Genomic DNA, 12,624 nt, shown 5'->3' on the forward strand with positions numbered 1-12,624 from the left:
CAAGAGTGAGTGAACCATTGGATTAATATCCAACGGTAGGTGACCATAATCTTTTGAACTCCTGTAGTCCAAGAGATCGGAATATACTAAAGAGATGAAGTCTAGTTATAATACTCTAAGTTAACCCGTCCTAATTCTAACTAATTTTCTCATTCTAAGGTTAACTCGGATTTATACTACTTAAAATACATTAACGTACGTGTAACATGTTACATGCACAATGAGTTACGCTTGTGCTTACGCAATTATCGTGCGACATTTGACTCGGCATCAATAAATAAGTATTTTATATTTTTCTATGACCATGGAAATTGACAAAGCGAAGCTCGATCTACATCTACTCATGCAAAACAAAAAACAAAAAAAAACAAAAAAGAGAGCTCCCAGGGCGAATGAGAATAAGAATATAATAATAAAATATTAAAAAGACCCTTCATTCAAGGCGACACAATGATACGTCACAGTACAAACATTTTCTGTTTGATTACCAAAACCGTCTAAGCACAGAATACCATCATCACCGTCCACGTGTAATCATTGTTGCTCAATCAACGGTCACTTTCTTTCCAAGTTCAAACTCTCTCTACACAAAGCCGTATATATTTCCTTACTTGGCGGTCTCTCTTCCTCCTCATCAGTCCTCTCACTTCTCAGCCCGTGGAGTGCTCCTTCTCCCTAGACTTCCTCTCTGTCCAAACTCTAAACTCACTTTCTCTCTCTAAAATCTCGTGAAACTGAGAAATTTTGGAATTTTGGTAATTTTTTAGGTTGGAAGTTTTTTTTTCCCTAAAAAACCAGATCCAAATTGGATCATTTCCTTTCTTGTTCAAGAATCAAAACTTAACAGCTTCAAAAACTCAAGCTTGTGCGGTGACTGGTGAGTGAATCAAGAGCCGAGTTTCTATGCTTAATTTTCAAGCTTTATTTGAATTTTGTTAATTTAATCCAGACAATTCCAAGTTGAAAATATGCAGTCTCTGTTTGGCTGGTGAGAAAATGTAAGGGAAAGGAAAGGAAAGTCTTGACTTGGATTGTCACCAGTCTTTAACTGTTTTGGCTTCACTTCTATTAAAGCTAGATATTTCCATTCAAATATCTAATTTCACGTACATTTTCTCTTTTGCTTAGGTTGTGTGGTCCAAAAGAATCAAATTAAAGTAAAGATCTCATTTTTCTTACAATATGTTCACTTTTTTCAAACCCCAGAAAACGAAGGCCTTCAAAATCTAGGACTTGAGATTTGTCTCCAAAGGCTTTGACTAGAACAGTTAACTGGCACTTGTGTTTTGCTCCAGTGCCAAGTACAATGGCGGTCGACGTGAGCTCACTTTCAGAGAGATCAGTGGAAATGCTGATGACCTCAGACCACACCTCCGTGGTGTCGATGAACCTGTTTGTGGCTCTTCTTTGCGCTTGTATTTTACTTGGTCATTTGTTGGAGGAAAGTCGATGGATGAATGAGTCCATAACCGCCCTTGCCATTGTGAGCCAGCTTAATTTTCTGTATCTGTCCATGTATGTGTGTTTGATGGAGAATTGAATTGAGAATGACTTTGTGTGAGTTTTGTTTTGGTGGGCAGGGACTGTGCACTGGAGTTATTATATTGCTAACCACCGGAGGGAAAAGCTCCCATTTATTAGTATTTAGTGAAGATCTCTTCTTTATATATCTGCTTCCGCCTATCATTTTCAATGCCGGGTAAGTTCAATTGGGTTTTATGTATGCACCTTTTAAGTTTTAAATGACTGTTTACATCAGATTCATTATTCATTCACTTTTAGTTGTTATAATTATGGATTTGTCTAATCAGTTTAATTAAAGCTTCTAAAGTAACATAAATGGTATGAAACGACAGGACTTCTGTTCAATAACGAGAGCTGGTGTGAATAGCGTAAGATGTATGATTTATATGATTGATTCGGTTGGAGATAAAGCCAATAGATGAGGGTTATCTTCATGTGATCATAAATTTTTTCTGTTTCGTTTTTTATTCCTTGAAATAAAAAACGACCAATGATTTGTCATCATTCAATCATGCAAATCAGGAGTAGAAAATGATCTTCCTGCAAAATGAATTGATCTATTTAAACCTTTCACAGGAGTAAGTTGATGGAATTAGAAAAAGGCTATTTCGAAAGTTTTACTTACTATTTATTACTAAGTTGGCAGTAGATTATGATTATCTTTTCTTTCCAACGTCATCAGGTTCCAGGTAAAGAAGAAGCAGTTTTTTCGTAACTTCATGACTATCATGACGTTTGGTGCTGTTGGCACTCTCATATCCTTTGCCATCATATCCTTAGGTAAATCGCAACCTGAGGATTATAGCTTTTATAGCTTAGGTTTGTGCTGTAAAGGTTTAAAGATGTGAGGCACTTTAGGTGTGCTAGTATATAAAAAATTGTTGGAAACAGTAAATCATTTAAAGTTTGACTTGGTTGTGAACAAGCTTCGGTATTTCCAGTTTCTAAGTTCTTATATGTGTCGGCACTTTTAGTTGGGTGAAATCTCTATTGATGCAACTGTAGTGTAAACATGATATGGTACAAGTGTTCACTAATTATCAGATTCTCTTTTTTGTTAAGTGTTCCAATCATTCAGAATCATTGGGAACTTCATTTTTAATATTTTTTTTAAAAAATCTTTGTCAAACACTTGAATGATAACTGATTTTATGGAATCTATTAAATTCACCAGAAATACACAAAACTTGCTGCATGTTTAAATTTATTATTTTGTGAGGGTCATAAAGTAACTAAAGACATTTTATGATTCAACTGAAAATCTGGAAAAAGGAAAATAATCTGAATCAATCATCTATTTTTTTACAGAACGAAGTTATTAAAATTCACAACTTTGGTTACTTAAAACAGGTACGTGGATGTCTAGTGCTTGTTCTTTTCTGCACCACATCTATTTGGAAACACTAACTGTGTGTGCAACAATGCATGTGACTCCATTAGCAGACATCTTTATCAAACAGCTATTTGTGTGGGTGTATGAAGAGGTTTACATAGTGTGATTTATATTCTTAGATGCTATAGCTTAAAAAGAAATGAGTTTCCTTGCGTTTCCAATGTTCTAAAGGTGAAGATGTACTAGCTTCTTTTGCGATAAGAGTTATTTTGGGTCAGTTTGTTTCTGTTTGTGACATATTCTGTTGTTGATACTCTTTGACTTCGAGTGGCCAGTGGAGAATTTTAATCACGGGCTTTCTGTGTTAATGAATTCTTTTTTATTTTGATCCAGGTGCTATGCACTTTTTCCACAAGTTCAATATTGGTTCCCTCAAGATTGGAGATTATCTTGGTATACCCAATTTTTCTTTATGATATCAAATTATTTTTGTTTTGTTTTGATTCCGTTATTTCCTGCTTAATTGTGTTAATTCCTTGGTTGCAGCCCTTGGTGCGATATTTTCTGCAACCGATTCTGTTTGCACCTTGCAGGTATGCATTGTCTTGACTCTTCTGAAGCTGTGCTCTTGTTGCAGCTTTAAGAACAACACCTGAATTAAATCCAAACTCTCAATGCAGGTGCTTAATCAGGATGAGACACCTTTGTTATACAGCCTGGTTTTTGGGGAAGGGGTGGTTAATGATGCCACATCAGTGGTGCTTTTCAATGCAATCCAGAGCTTTGACCTCTCTCACATCAATACAAGCACTGCTTTGCAATTTATAGGAAACTTCTTATATTTATTTGCTGCAAGTACAATTCTGGGAGTTGTAGTAAGTCCCTCTCTCTCTCTCTCCTCCCCCCCCCCCCAAAAAAAAAAAAAAAAAAAATTAAAAACAAAAAGAAGAAGAAAATGCAGAATCATTTGTGCCTCCTTGTTATGATATGACCCATCCTTTTTTTTTTCTTGCAGGCTGGACTACTTAGCGCATATGTCATTAAGAAGCTCTATTTTGGCAGGTTTGTAAGAAATAGTATCTTGCTGGTATTTTGCTTGTGATACCATGAATATGATTGAGTGAAGGCAATAAGAAAGTAACCAATTAATTTTCAATCAGTAGGAGCAAAAATAATGAATTGCTGATTTTCCATCAAGCAAAGATACACTAAATTACTTTTTTATTAAAAAATAAAATAAAATGCCGTACTTTTATGCTTCTGGTTGGAATCTTAAAAGAATGGGAGTGCAAGAATTTTGGATAAAACTTAAAAAGTATTACCTGCCTGCAAGAGAACTGTTCCTTTTCCCTCTCCCCCTTTGCACATGATGTTTTTTTTTTTGGGATTTCTAATTATGTAATGTTGTGAAAAACCCACACAAACCACACAACAGAAATTGCCAAATATTAAGAGGAGAGAGAGAGAGAGAGAGAAATATGTGGTGCGGAAAACTTGCCTATATCCACAGGAGAGGGAGACTGAAAATCTACTAATTATCAAATTTTTTGTTTTACTTTACATTGAAAGACAGGTAATTTTCAATGTGATTTTGAGTAGTGCTCTTATGCTTGTTTTTGCAATTTACAAAAATCAGACACTCAACGGATCGTGAAGTTGCTCTTATGATACTCATGGCTTACCTTTCATACATTCTATCTGAAGTAAGATTTCTGGAAACTTGTACATCATCTCTCATTTGTTCTTGTTTCTTGTCTAAAGGGAGATCTGACCATAAGTTAAAATTTTGATTTATCTTGCAGCTGTTTTATTTAAGTGCCATTCTCACTGTGTTTTTTTGCGGAATTGTTATGTCTCACTACACATGGCATAATGTAACGGAAAGTTCCAGAGTGACAACTAAGTATGTTGAATCTCCATAAAACATTTTCCTGGACAATTGAAAGTCAGTCTTATTGAATTTGTCTATAGCTCTGGAAATCATTGCTGGAATAGCTGTCATGTTACTGATGTTTCAATTCTCTTTACCAACTAATGCAGGCATACTTTTGCCACTCTGTCATTTGTTGCTGAGATTTTTATCTTTCTTTATGTCGGCATGGATGCCTTGGACATTGAGAAGTGGAGATTTGTGAGCGATAGGTATGTTTAATGCATAAAATGGAGATTGGCCTCCTTTAGACTCCTTCCTTCTTGTACATGTGTGTCAGACAGTGTTTACTTGTTCTTGATTATTAAGTTAATTTTTGTTTTGCTTCTTTATTCAGCCCTGGCAAATCTATAGCGGTGAGTTCAATACTGTTGGCGCTGGTTCTGGTTGGAAGAGCAGCCTTTGTTTTCCCCTTATCTTTCTTAACCAACTTGACTAAGAAATCTCCATCTGATAAAATCAGTTTGAAGCAACAAGTAAGAGTTTATCTTTTTTTTCTTTCCAGTTGTCTCTTTTGGTATAGATTCTTTGAATCAAATGATATATTACACGTCTCAATGGGTTGTCTGGTTTTCAGGTTACAATTTGGTGGGCTGGGCTTATGCGTGGCTCTGTTTCTATGGCACTTGCTTATAATCAGGTAAACATTGAACATTGTCCTTTCTGTAACCTCTGAGACTGATATGTTCTAGTCTTTGGAACTTTCATAACTATGTATAAAAGCCAGAGTAAATCCTTGTTGTGTACTTATGGTACCGGCTTTGAGCTGTCTTTGCTCTATACTGCTGTTACAATGATGTTGAGCAATTTTAAGCTCGGCAAAGTGTTCTGTAACACTAGCATTGATATTTTGTTGTGAACTAGGTTTGAAAAGAAAAAGAAATTATATAATGAGTTCCTAATTTGTATGTGTATGCAGTTTACTAGGTCTGGCCATACTGACTTGCGTGCAAACGCGATCATGATCACCAGTACTATCACAGTTGTTCTTTTCAGCACAGTGGTAAGAAACCAGTGGCTCAAAAACTAGAGCTCATTTGGGACACATTTCATATATCAACCACAAATGACTGGTTTGGCTATATTTTATCCTTTTGTTTATGCAGGTATTTGGTTTGATGACTAAACCACTAGTGAGGATTTTGCTTCCTTCATCAAAACACATCAGCAGTATGATATCTTCCGAACCATCTAGTCCTAAATCAATCACTGTGCCACTGCTCAGCAATGGGCAAGATTCAGAGGTGAGCCTTGGGGTGCAAGATTCAGAGGCAAATCATGGGCCCGTGAACATACCCCGTCCAACTAGTTTACGAATGCTCCTAAGCAGTCCTTCTCACACTGTCCACCATTATTGGCGAAAATTTGATAATGCCTTCATGCGGCCTGTGTTTGGTGGGCGGGGTTTTGTACCTTATGTTCCGGGCTCACCTGTCGAACAAAATGATCATCAATGGCATTGAGAAGTAACTGATACACATATAAGCTCTAATTTATGTAATTTATAGGTTTGGATTGAGATCGGCTTCAGTGTGCATTTGTTTATACATAGCAGAATTTGGGGTGTGGTGACAGCATTTTACACAAGATGAGCTGCTTGTTCGTGTGGTGGTTCAAAATTTTCGTGTCTGCATAGGTTGCTGACTAGATTAATTCCTTGACGGTTCGTACCCTTATAAGTTTTGCGTGATTGGTGTTGTATATTGATGATTTTGTAATGATCCTTCAGAATTTTGATTTCCAAAATTTCAATGTTATTAGCTTTTATGGTTGCATCTTTTTGACAAAACCAGATCCAAAACAGAACCATTTCTTACTGAAATATATGAAAGTGCTTCTGGCTCATCGTTTCTCATTTGCATGATGAAATAAAAGAAATAATTGTCAGCAAGTGCGGTTGGTTAGGCCAAGGAAGTGTGACCATGCTCCCTTGCATCTGAACCCCTTCCCGTGTATTAGAATAGTTGAGAATATCACTCTTATCCAAAAAAAAAAAAAAAAAAAGAGATTTTGTCGTTTATTTAAATGAGCAGTCATTTTCAGATTGATACATGCCGTTTCAGATGTTAGTTTTACACTTAATACATGTTTTCATATTTCAGTTCTATGATTAAATCACCGGCATAAATTATGATTTGAACCTTACCCTGAACTCGAAAAAAGTAACCAGATTTGCTACATTCAACAATTTTTTTATTTATGAAAAGGCTAAATCAAAATTGATAACTGAAATTCATGGAACATTGGCATCAACAAAATGACATTCCTTTATAAAATTTTATTTGAGAGATCAGCTCTTACATGCAGAATTCAGATGGGTCCATATTTTACACATCAGACTGAAGAACATCTCTGGTGTCAGAAACATGCAAGCAGATAGATCCTTCTAAATTAGCCATGAAGGAGAAACAGCTTTGTTTTACTGTCTAATATCTGAGCCATAAATTTTTTTCTCTACGGATGGATATAGTATCCGATTGCTAGACTGATGAGAGCAACCATACAAACATAAAAGAGAGGGAAGCCAACCATAATCCTTTTGACATTGTTCTTCCTCCTCAGCAACTCCTACAAAGAGAAAAGGCAGACAATCAAATCTCTAGACTAGGGCTCATATATACAACATAAACACAGCATACTATTAAAGTAATTGGAAAGAGCAGCAAGGCTCAAATCATGAGAAAAGAAGACTGAAGCAAAACAATCAATTGATGAGATAGAAATGGATTGGTCCAAGATAGAGAAACCAATTATTTTAAGAAAATAAAAAGTCAAACAGAGAAACTAGCATTTCACTTCTTCACCAGTTAACATTCCTTGTATTGTAGCTCAAAAGTTCAAAACTCTTAAAAAGTAATAAAGCTCAAAAGTCAACCCTTTACAATCGATATTTAGATTATTCAAATAAGGGTGTTTTTATTCCTATACTATTCTTGTCACTTTAGTCATCCAATTCTCTCTCTCAACCTGCACACTATCTGATTCAAAGGCAATTATGGTAGAGAATATATACTGCATTTACAGCTTATGCGGCTATCCTCTAATGAAGATAACAGAAAAAAGGATTCGTGGAATAAATTACTCACCAATTCATGTTTAAGCATATTCTTCTCGCGAGTGGTCATGCTTCTATCTTCTGTTAGCTTCATGATGGTAAGTTCAGCCTGCAAAGAATATATGACATTGATATTACTTTTATTTACATTTTCAAGGGGATATGTTAACATTTTAAATAGAACTAGGAAGCAGCTCCTGGTCCGCCTCATTGGGATATGGACTATTGAAAAGGGGGGAATCTTAGGAACAACAAAGTTTGGTATTCACAACATTTCTCGAATAGTAGATATGTATCTAAAAAAACTTAACAAACATACTTCAACATGTTTAGAAAGTAGACCTCTACCCATATTATTCCCCTCAGGTTCCTTAAATTCAGATATTTCTCCAAAAATCCTTCCAAAGAGAATTATAACACCTAATATTAAAAAGAAGGATTTCATGGTTACCACGCTATAAAGATAGATCTAGATGAGAAAAACTGACCTCTTTTAGCTTTGAATCCACTGTATTTAGCTTCAATTTCAATTCCTCAAAATCCTTTGTTAAATTCAACGCAACAGCATCCTTAGCTGGTTTCAATTCCTCCACAACCTTAGCTGGTTTCAATTCCTCCACAACCTTAGCTGGTTTCAATTCCTCCACATCCTTAGCTGGTTTCAATTCCTCGACATCCTTAACTGCTCTTGACTCATCCATGTCCTTATAAGTTTCAAACCCCTCAACATCCTCAGCAACCTGGCACAAGGAAAACAGATCGTGGTGCAAGGGTCAGTACAATATGTGTGAACAACTGTTTTATGAAAATACAGTTTCAGACTTGATTGCAATATAAAATAGCCATTCCTGGAAAGCAGGGTTCCGATCAATATTTCTGCTTCCATATAATTGGCTCCAAACAAAATTATGTCCCCTACTAACGTACAGATGGCAAACAATGCTGCCAACCACGTCAAAATGCTAATGCAGATGTCCTATAGTGCTCCCGCCCATGCATTGTCAAGAAAAAAAAAATGATATTTGGATACAACACAGAGCAAGAAATTCAAGAAAAAGGAAACATAAAAAAAAAGTTAGGAGATCAGTTAAGAAACAGTTTAAACAGATAACAGTATTGCTCTTACCCCATGAGGCGGGGGTATGTTTTCAACTCCACTCAGAACTCTATCCTTTTTCACTGAATTTTCATAACATGGATCTTGCTTCAACTCTCCATTAATTGGTACAAATACTGGGGAAGAGGGTGGGCTGATGAGCACCACTCTTAGTTTCTTCTCTTCAATGTATTTGCCACTATCTTTTGAGAACTGCCAAGAAAAGGAGAAATTAAAATGAACATTTTTTTATGAAAAAGTTAGACCAAGAGAACCAATAATTCTTACTTTCTTACCATGTCAGATGTAAAAAGTTAGACCAAGAGAACCAATAATTCTTACTTTCTTACCATGTCAGATGTAATTTCCTCTTCAGTTGTCCCGAATGGAATAACTGTGCTCAGGATAAGGAACTTGTCTTTGCACTGCAAATCAGGTGGCGTGACACGCTGAGCTTGCATGGTAACTGCATTGACAAAAGAGGTGAAGAGCGAAAAGTCCATTAGTTTTGGTACTAGATTTTTGGTCCGCACCACGACGGGCTACTGGTCACTTCTCTAGTAACATGGAAATTTATGTTCAATTTTATAATGTACTCGTTCAGTACAGCTCTTGATCATTACTTTAATCTTACTAACGAGGTCACCATAATACATGTATGTAAGGGGAAAGAGTACTGCAATCATGACGGCAAAGGCGTATTGGAGAAAAACTCAAGAACCCAAGATGGGGATGGATAAGTAAGAACTAAGAAGAGAGAATGAAGAACATAAGACCTGTGAAATCACATGTTGCCTTGGGTTTTATGATGCCAGCGTTAGGCCGCACGCAGTATTTCTTTGGAGAAGTGGTTTTTACCTGCGCATAGATTTTGCCAAATTGCAAAGCATTAAGCACCAATCCAATCTTCTTAAGTCCTAATCAAACCCGATTTTCATCAATTTGGACATATTTTTTGAAAAGTGAGTAAGGATATGTTTCCATGCACACAAACACAGAGCATACAAAAGCTATATAAATAATTAAGAAAAACAGAATAAAAGTTCTGAAAATTGAAGCAATACCTTGAAAGCAACATAGTGATCAGACTTATTGCCAAGTTGAATCGAGCATAAACTTTGCTTCTTCAACTCAACTACAAGAGGGAAAGAAAATCAAGAGACAATTAAAAACATTAAACAAGTCAGTTTGATTTGGATTCTTGGTTCTTGGGTTTTGATGAAACCATATTAATAAAACAAAAAAGAGTGAGAAGTTACATGTGAATTTGAGTTCGCAGGGTTGAACATCCAAAAGCTCTGTGGTCATCATCACTGTCAAACCTTGAGAAAACGCAGGCAGATGTGAAGAACCCAGATGAAGAAAAGAGCCAATAAAGGAGAGAGAGAGAGAGAGAGAGAGAGAGAGAGAGAGAGAGAGAGAGTGAGATTGTGAGAGTCTGAGAATGGCAGAAAGGTTGGTGTGTTGGTGATGTGAAGTACTATATGAAGAAGGTTAAGGCGAAGCAGAGAAGTGAAAGCAAAGAAAGCATTTGGGGATTGTGTTGTTGTTGGTTGCAGTGGGTCTGTGTTTCTCTCTCTCTCTCAATTGTGAACGGTTGTACCCGCTTTCTCTTCCATTTTCTTTCTTAGCAAACACCCAACAGAGCAAATAGACCCAAATGCCCAAGATGGTATCAGAGGAGATAGATTTTTGTGACAGAAAATGAAACCCATCAGAGGGCCAGAGACTCAAAGCAAACCCACCACACTAGACAAGCTGGCCGTTCGTGGGTTGCTGCCACTCTGACTGTGCCACATGCACTTGTACAGTCTCTCTTTTTACCTCACCGAAAGTAAAAGGCTAAAAGGAGGAGAAGCCAAAAAAATAAGAACTCCTTTTATCCGCCTTTTTCTTTACCTTTTCCCTTAGGAAAAGGTAGGGAGTCAAACACGAGTACAAAAAGAAAATTTTGATCAATGTTTATGTTGTATGTGATGTTATATCACACATGATTGTTTTAGATATGAAGGAAAATATTTGAGAGGGTGGGAGGGGAATTTTAAGCTTGTGAGGGCAATGAGGGTTTTACTTTTGAGTTTGGATTCCCCTTTCAATAGGTCCCATCTTGTAATCAAAATAATAACCTCAAACGAGCCAAATCAAGAGCCATGAGAGACGTTGGCATGAGTGGGGATAAAAAAGAAGAAGAAGCAAATCATTTTCTGGATCTCTTGCAATAATAAATGATGCAGAAGATAGCAAATGGAAAGCAAAGATCTATAATTTTGTAATCTTTTCATTTAACTGAATATAGATATCATCCACAACAAAGCTTTACCAACAGAATTTTATGCCTTTAATTTTTAGAACTCACAACAGGAGTTTGAAGCTTTTAAGCCAGCCCAATTCAGCACCATACCTTGTCAACTAGTGGAATAAAGAGCTGGCAAATGTAGGCAAGTTAGGCCTTCCTAACCAATATACAATCTTTCCTTTGTACTTAGCCATGCTTTGATTTAATTATGAGTGTTAGCAAATGGAAATATTTGGTTGGAATTTATAGCTAGGAAGCAACCAAAGCCAAGGCTAACACAGCATTCTAGTTTACCTAACTGAATTGTGCAACTCACAGTTTGACAAAGAGACTCAAATCAAGCACGACAACCAAGACAGCACATAGATTGAAGGTGTGTCAGCAAACAATATATGTGCACATTACACATATACCTATGAAGCTGCATTCACCATGAGGCTGATGTGAATATGCAACAAAATTACTCAACCTAAAATGGGAGTTAGAGCAACTGATACGTTAAAAGTGCCACATAGATATTTAATAGTTAAAAATAATAATTTACATCACTCTAACCGATGTGTCAAAACTGATGTGGAATGAAGGCTAGAGGTTGAGATATTATTTTTGACATCCCAAAAGCAAGATGTCAAATGAATATTTTATTATTTTTTTCTTTCTTTTTAATTAAAAATAAATCAACACTAAAATGTAATAAAATAATAATTTAATTTGACATATCAGGTGGAGTGTAAAGCTGTGTAAGATATCAAATTGCCACATCAGCCATCAAATTTAAATTTGATATTTGGTATTTGACATCTCCCTTGGAGATGCTCTTAGTCATTGGTAATATATGTGCATTTTCGCACTCCAGTTCGAATCTCCTTACTTACGTCGTAAATTATAGTAATTTAGAATATTACCTTAAAAGAAAGAAAAAAAAAAACCTATTTCTAACTATTTTAGGGACCAGCTGCCCTTTGATTGGGAAACATATGGAGCGTGCGGAGTTTTCTAAGCTCAAGGCTTTAATCAAGTTGGTAGACATTTAGTTTTCTATAACTAAATGTATCTTTTTAGTAAAATTTGGAACATAAAAATTGGGTTTCTTGTACAGTATTGCACTTGGTGTTTCAAGAAAAGCAGTGTGTTTGGTTCATAAGAAAAAGGAATCATTTCATTTCGCATTTTTTGTAAATTTAAACATAGAAAATGGTTTTTCGGTACATAAGAAAAGGGAGGAAAATGAAACTTCCTACGGGAAATTAATGTTAGAATTAAATGCACTTTTTTTCATGATTAATTTGTCTCCATTAACAATTTAGAATTACAATTTTATCCAATAACAATTCTGTTTTATTTTTTATTTCTAACATATATCCAATAACCATTCACCCCTTCCCATCCT

The 12,624-nt window shown here is 35.9% G+C and overlaps 2 protein-coding genes across 5 annotated transcripts; one reads left to right on the top strand and one right to left on the bottom strand.

Moving 5' to 3' along the window:
- The first annotated feature begins 630 nt into the window (after window positions 1-630).
- Window positions 631-6,562, top strand: LOC117613980 (sodium/hydrogen exchanger 2-like). 4 transcript variants are annotated; one of them, XM_034342634.1, is made up of 15 exons: window positions 631-877; window positions 1,207-1,483; window positions 1,581-1,699; window positions 2,207-2,304; window positions 3,251-3,310; window positions 3,404-3,450; window positions 3,538-3,732; window positions 3,873-3,919; window positions 4,494-4,560; window positions 4,660-4,760; window positions 4,898-4,999; window positions 5,125-5,263; window positions 5,365-5,427; window positions 5,707-5,790; window positions 5,894-6,544. In XM_034342634.1, exons 2-15 carry the CDS (start codon window positions 1,307-1,309, stop codon window positions 6,248-6,250), a joined length of 1,656 nt encoding a protein of 551 aa, XP_034198525.1. In that variant the 5' UTR covers window positions 631-877; window positions 1,207-1,306; the 3' UTR covers window positions 6,251-6,544. The 4 variants fall into 4 exon arrangements, with proteins under 4 accessions (XP_034198525.1, XP_034198526.1, XP_034198524.1 ...); XM_034342635.1 differs by having other exon boundaries at window positions 646-877; window positions 1,296-1,483; window positions 5,894-6,250; XM_034342633.1 differs by lacking the exon at window positions 631-877 and having other exon boundaries at window positions 1,296-1,483; window positions 5,894-6,562.
- Window positions 6,563-7,030: 468 nt separating this feature from the next.
- Window positions 7,031-10,721, bottom strand: LOC117613983 (vesicle-associated protein 2-2-like). Its single transcript, XM_034342647.1, has 8 exons — window positions 10,198-10,721; window positions 10,003-10,073; window positions 9,715-9,796; window positions 9,289-9,404; window positions 8,969-9,151; window positions 8,331-8,582; window positions 7,874-7,951; window positions 7,031-7,355 (listed from the first exon to the last, which is right to left on the bottom strand). The coding sequence occupies exons 1-8, from the start codon at window positions 10,247-10,249 to the stop codon at window positions 7,242-7,244; spliced, it is 948 nt and encodes a 315-aa protein (XP_034198538.1). The 5' UTR covers window positions 10,250-10,721; the 3' UTR covers window positions 7,031-7,241.
- Window positions 10,722-12,624: the final 1,903 nt, after the last annotated feature.

This window comes from Prunus dulcis, chromosome 1, assembly GCF_902201215.1.
Source record: "Prunus dulcis chromosome 1, ALMONDv2, whole genome shotgun sequence".
Taxonomy (NCBI): domain Eukaryota; kingdom Viridiplantae; phylum Streptophyta; class Magnoliopsida; order Rosales; family Rosaceae; genus Prunus; species Prunus dulcis.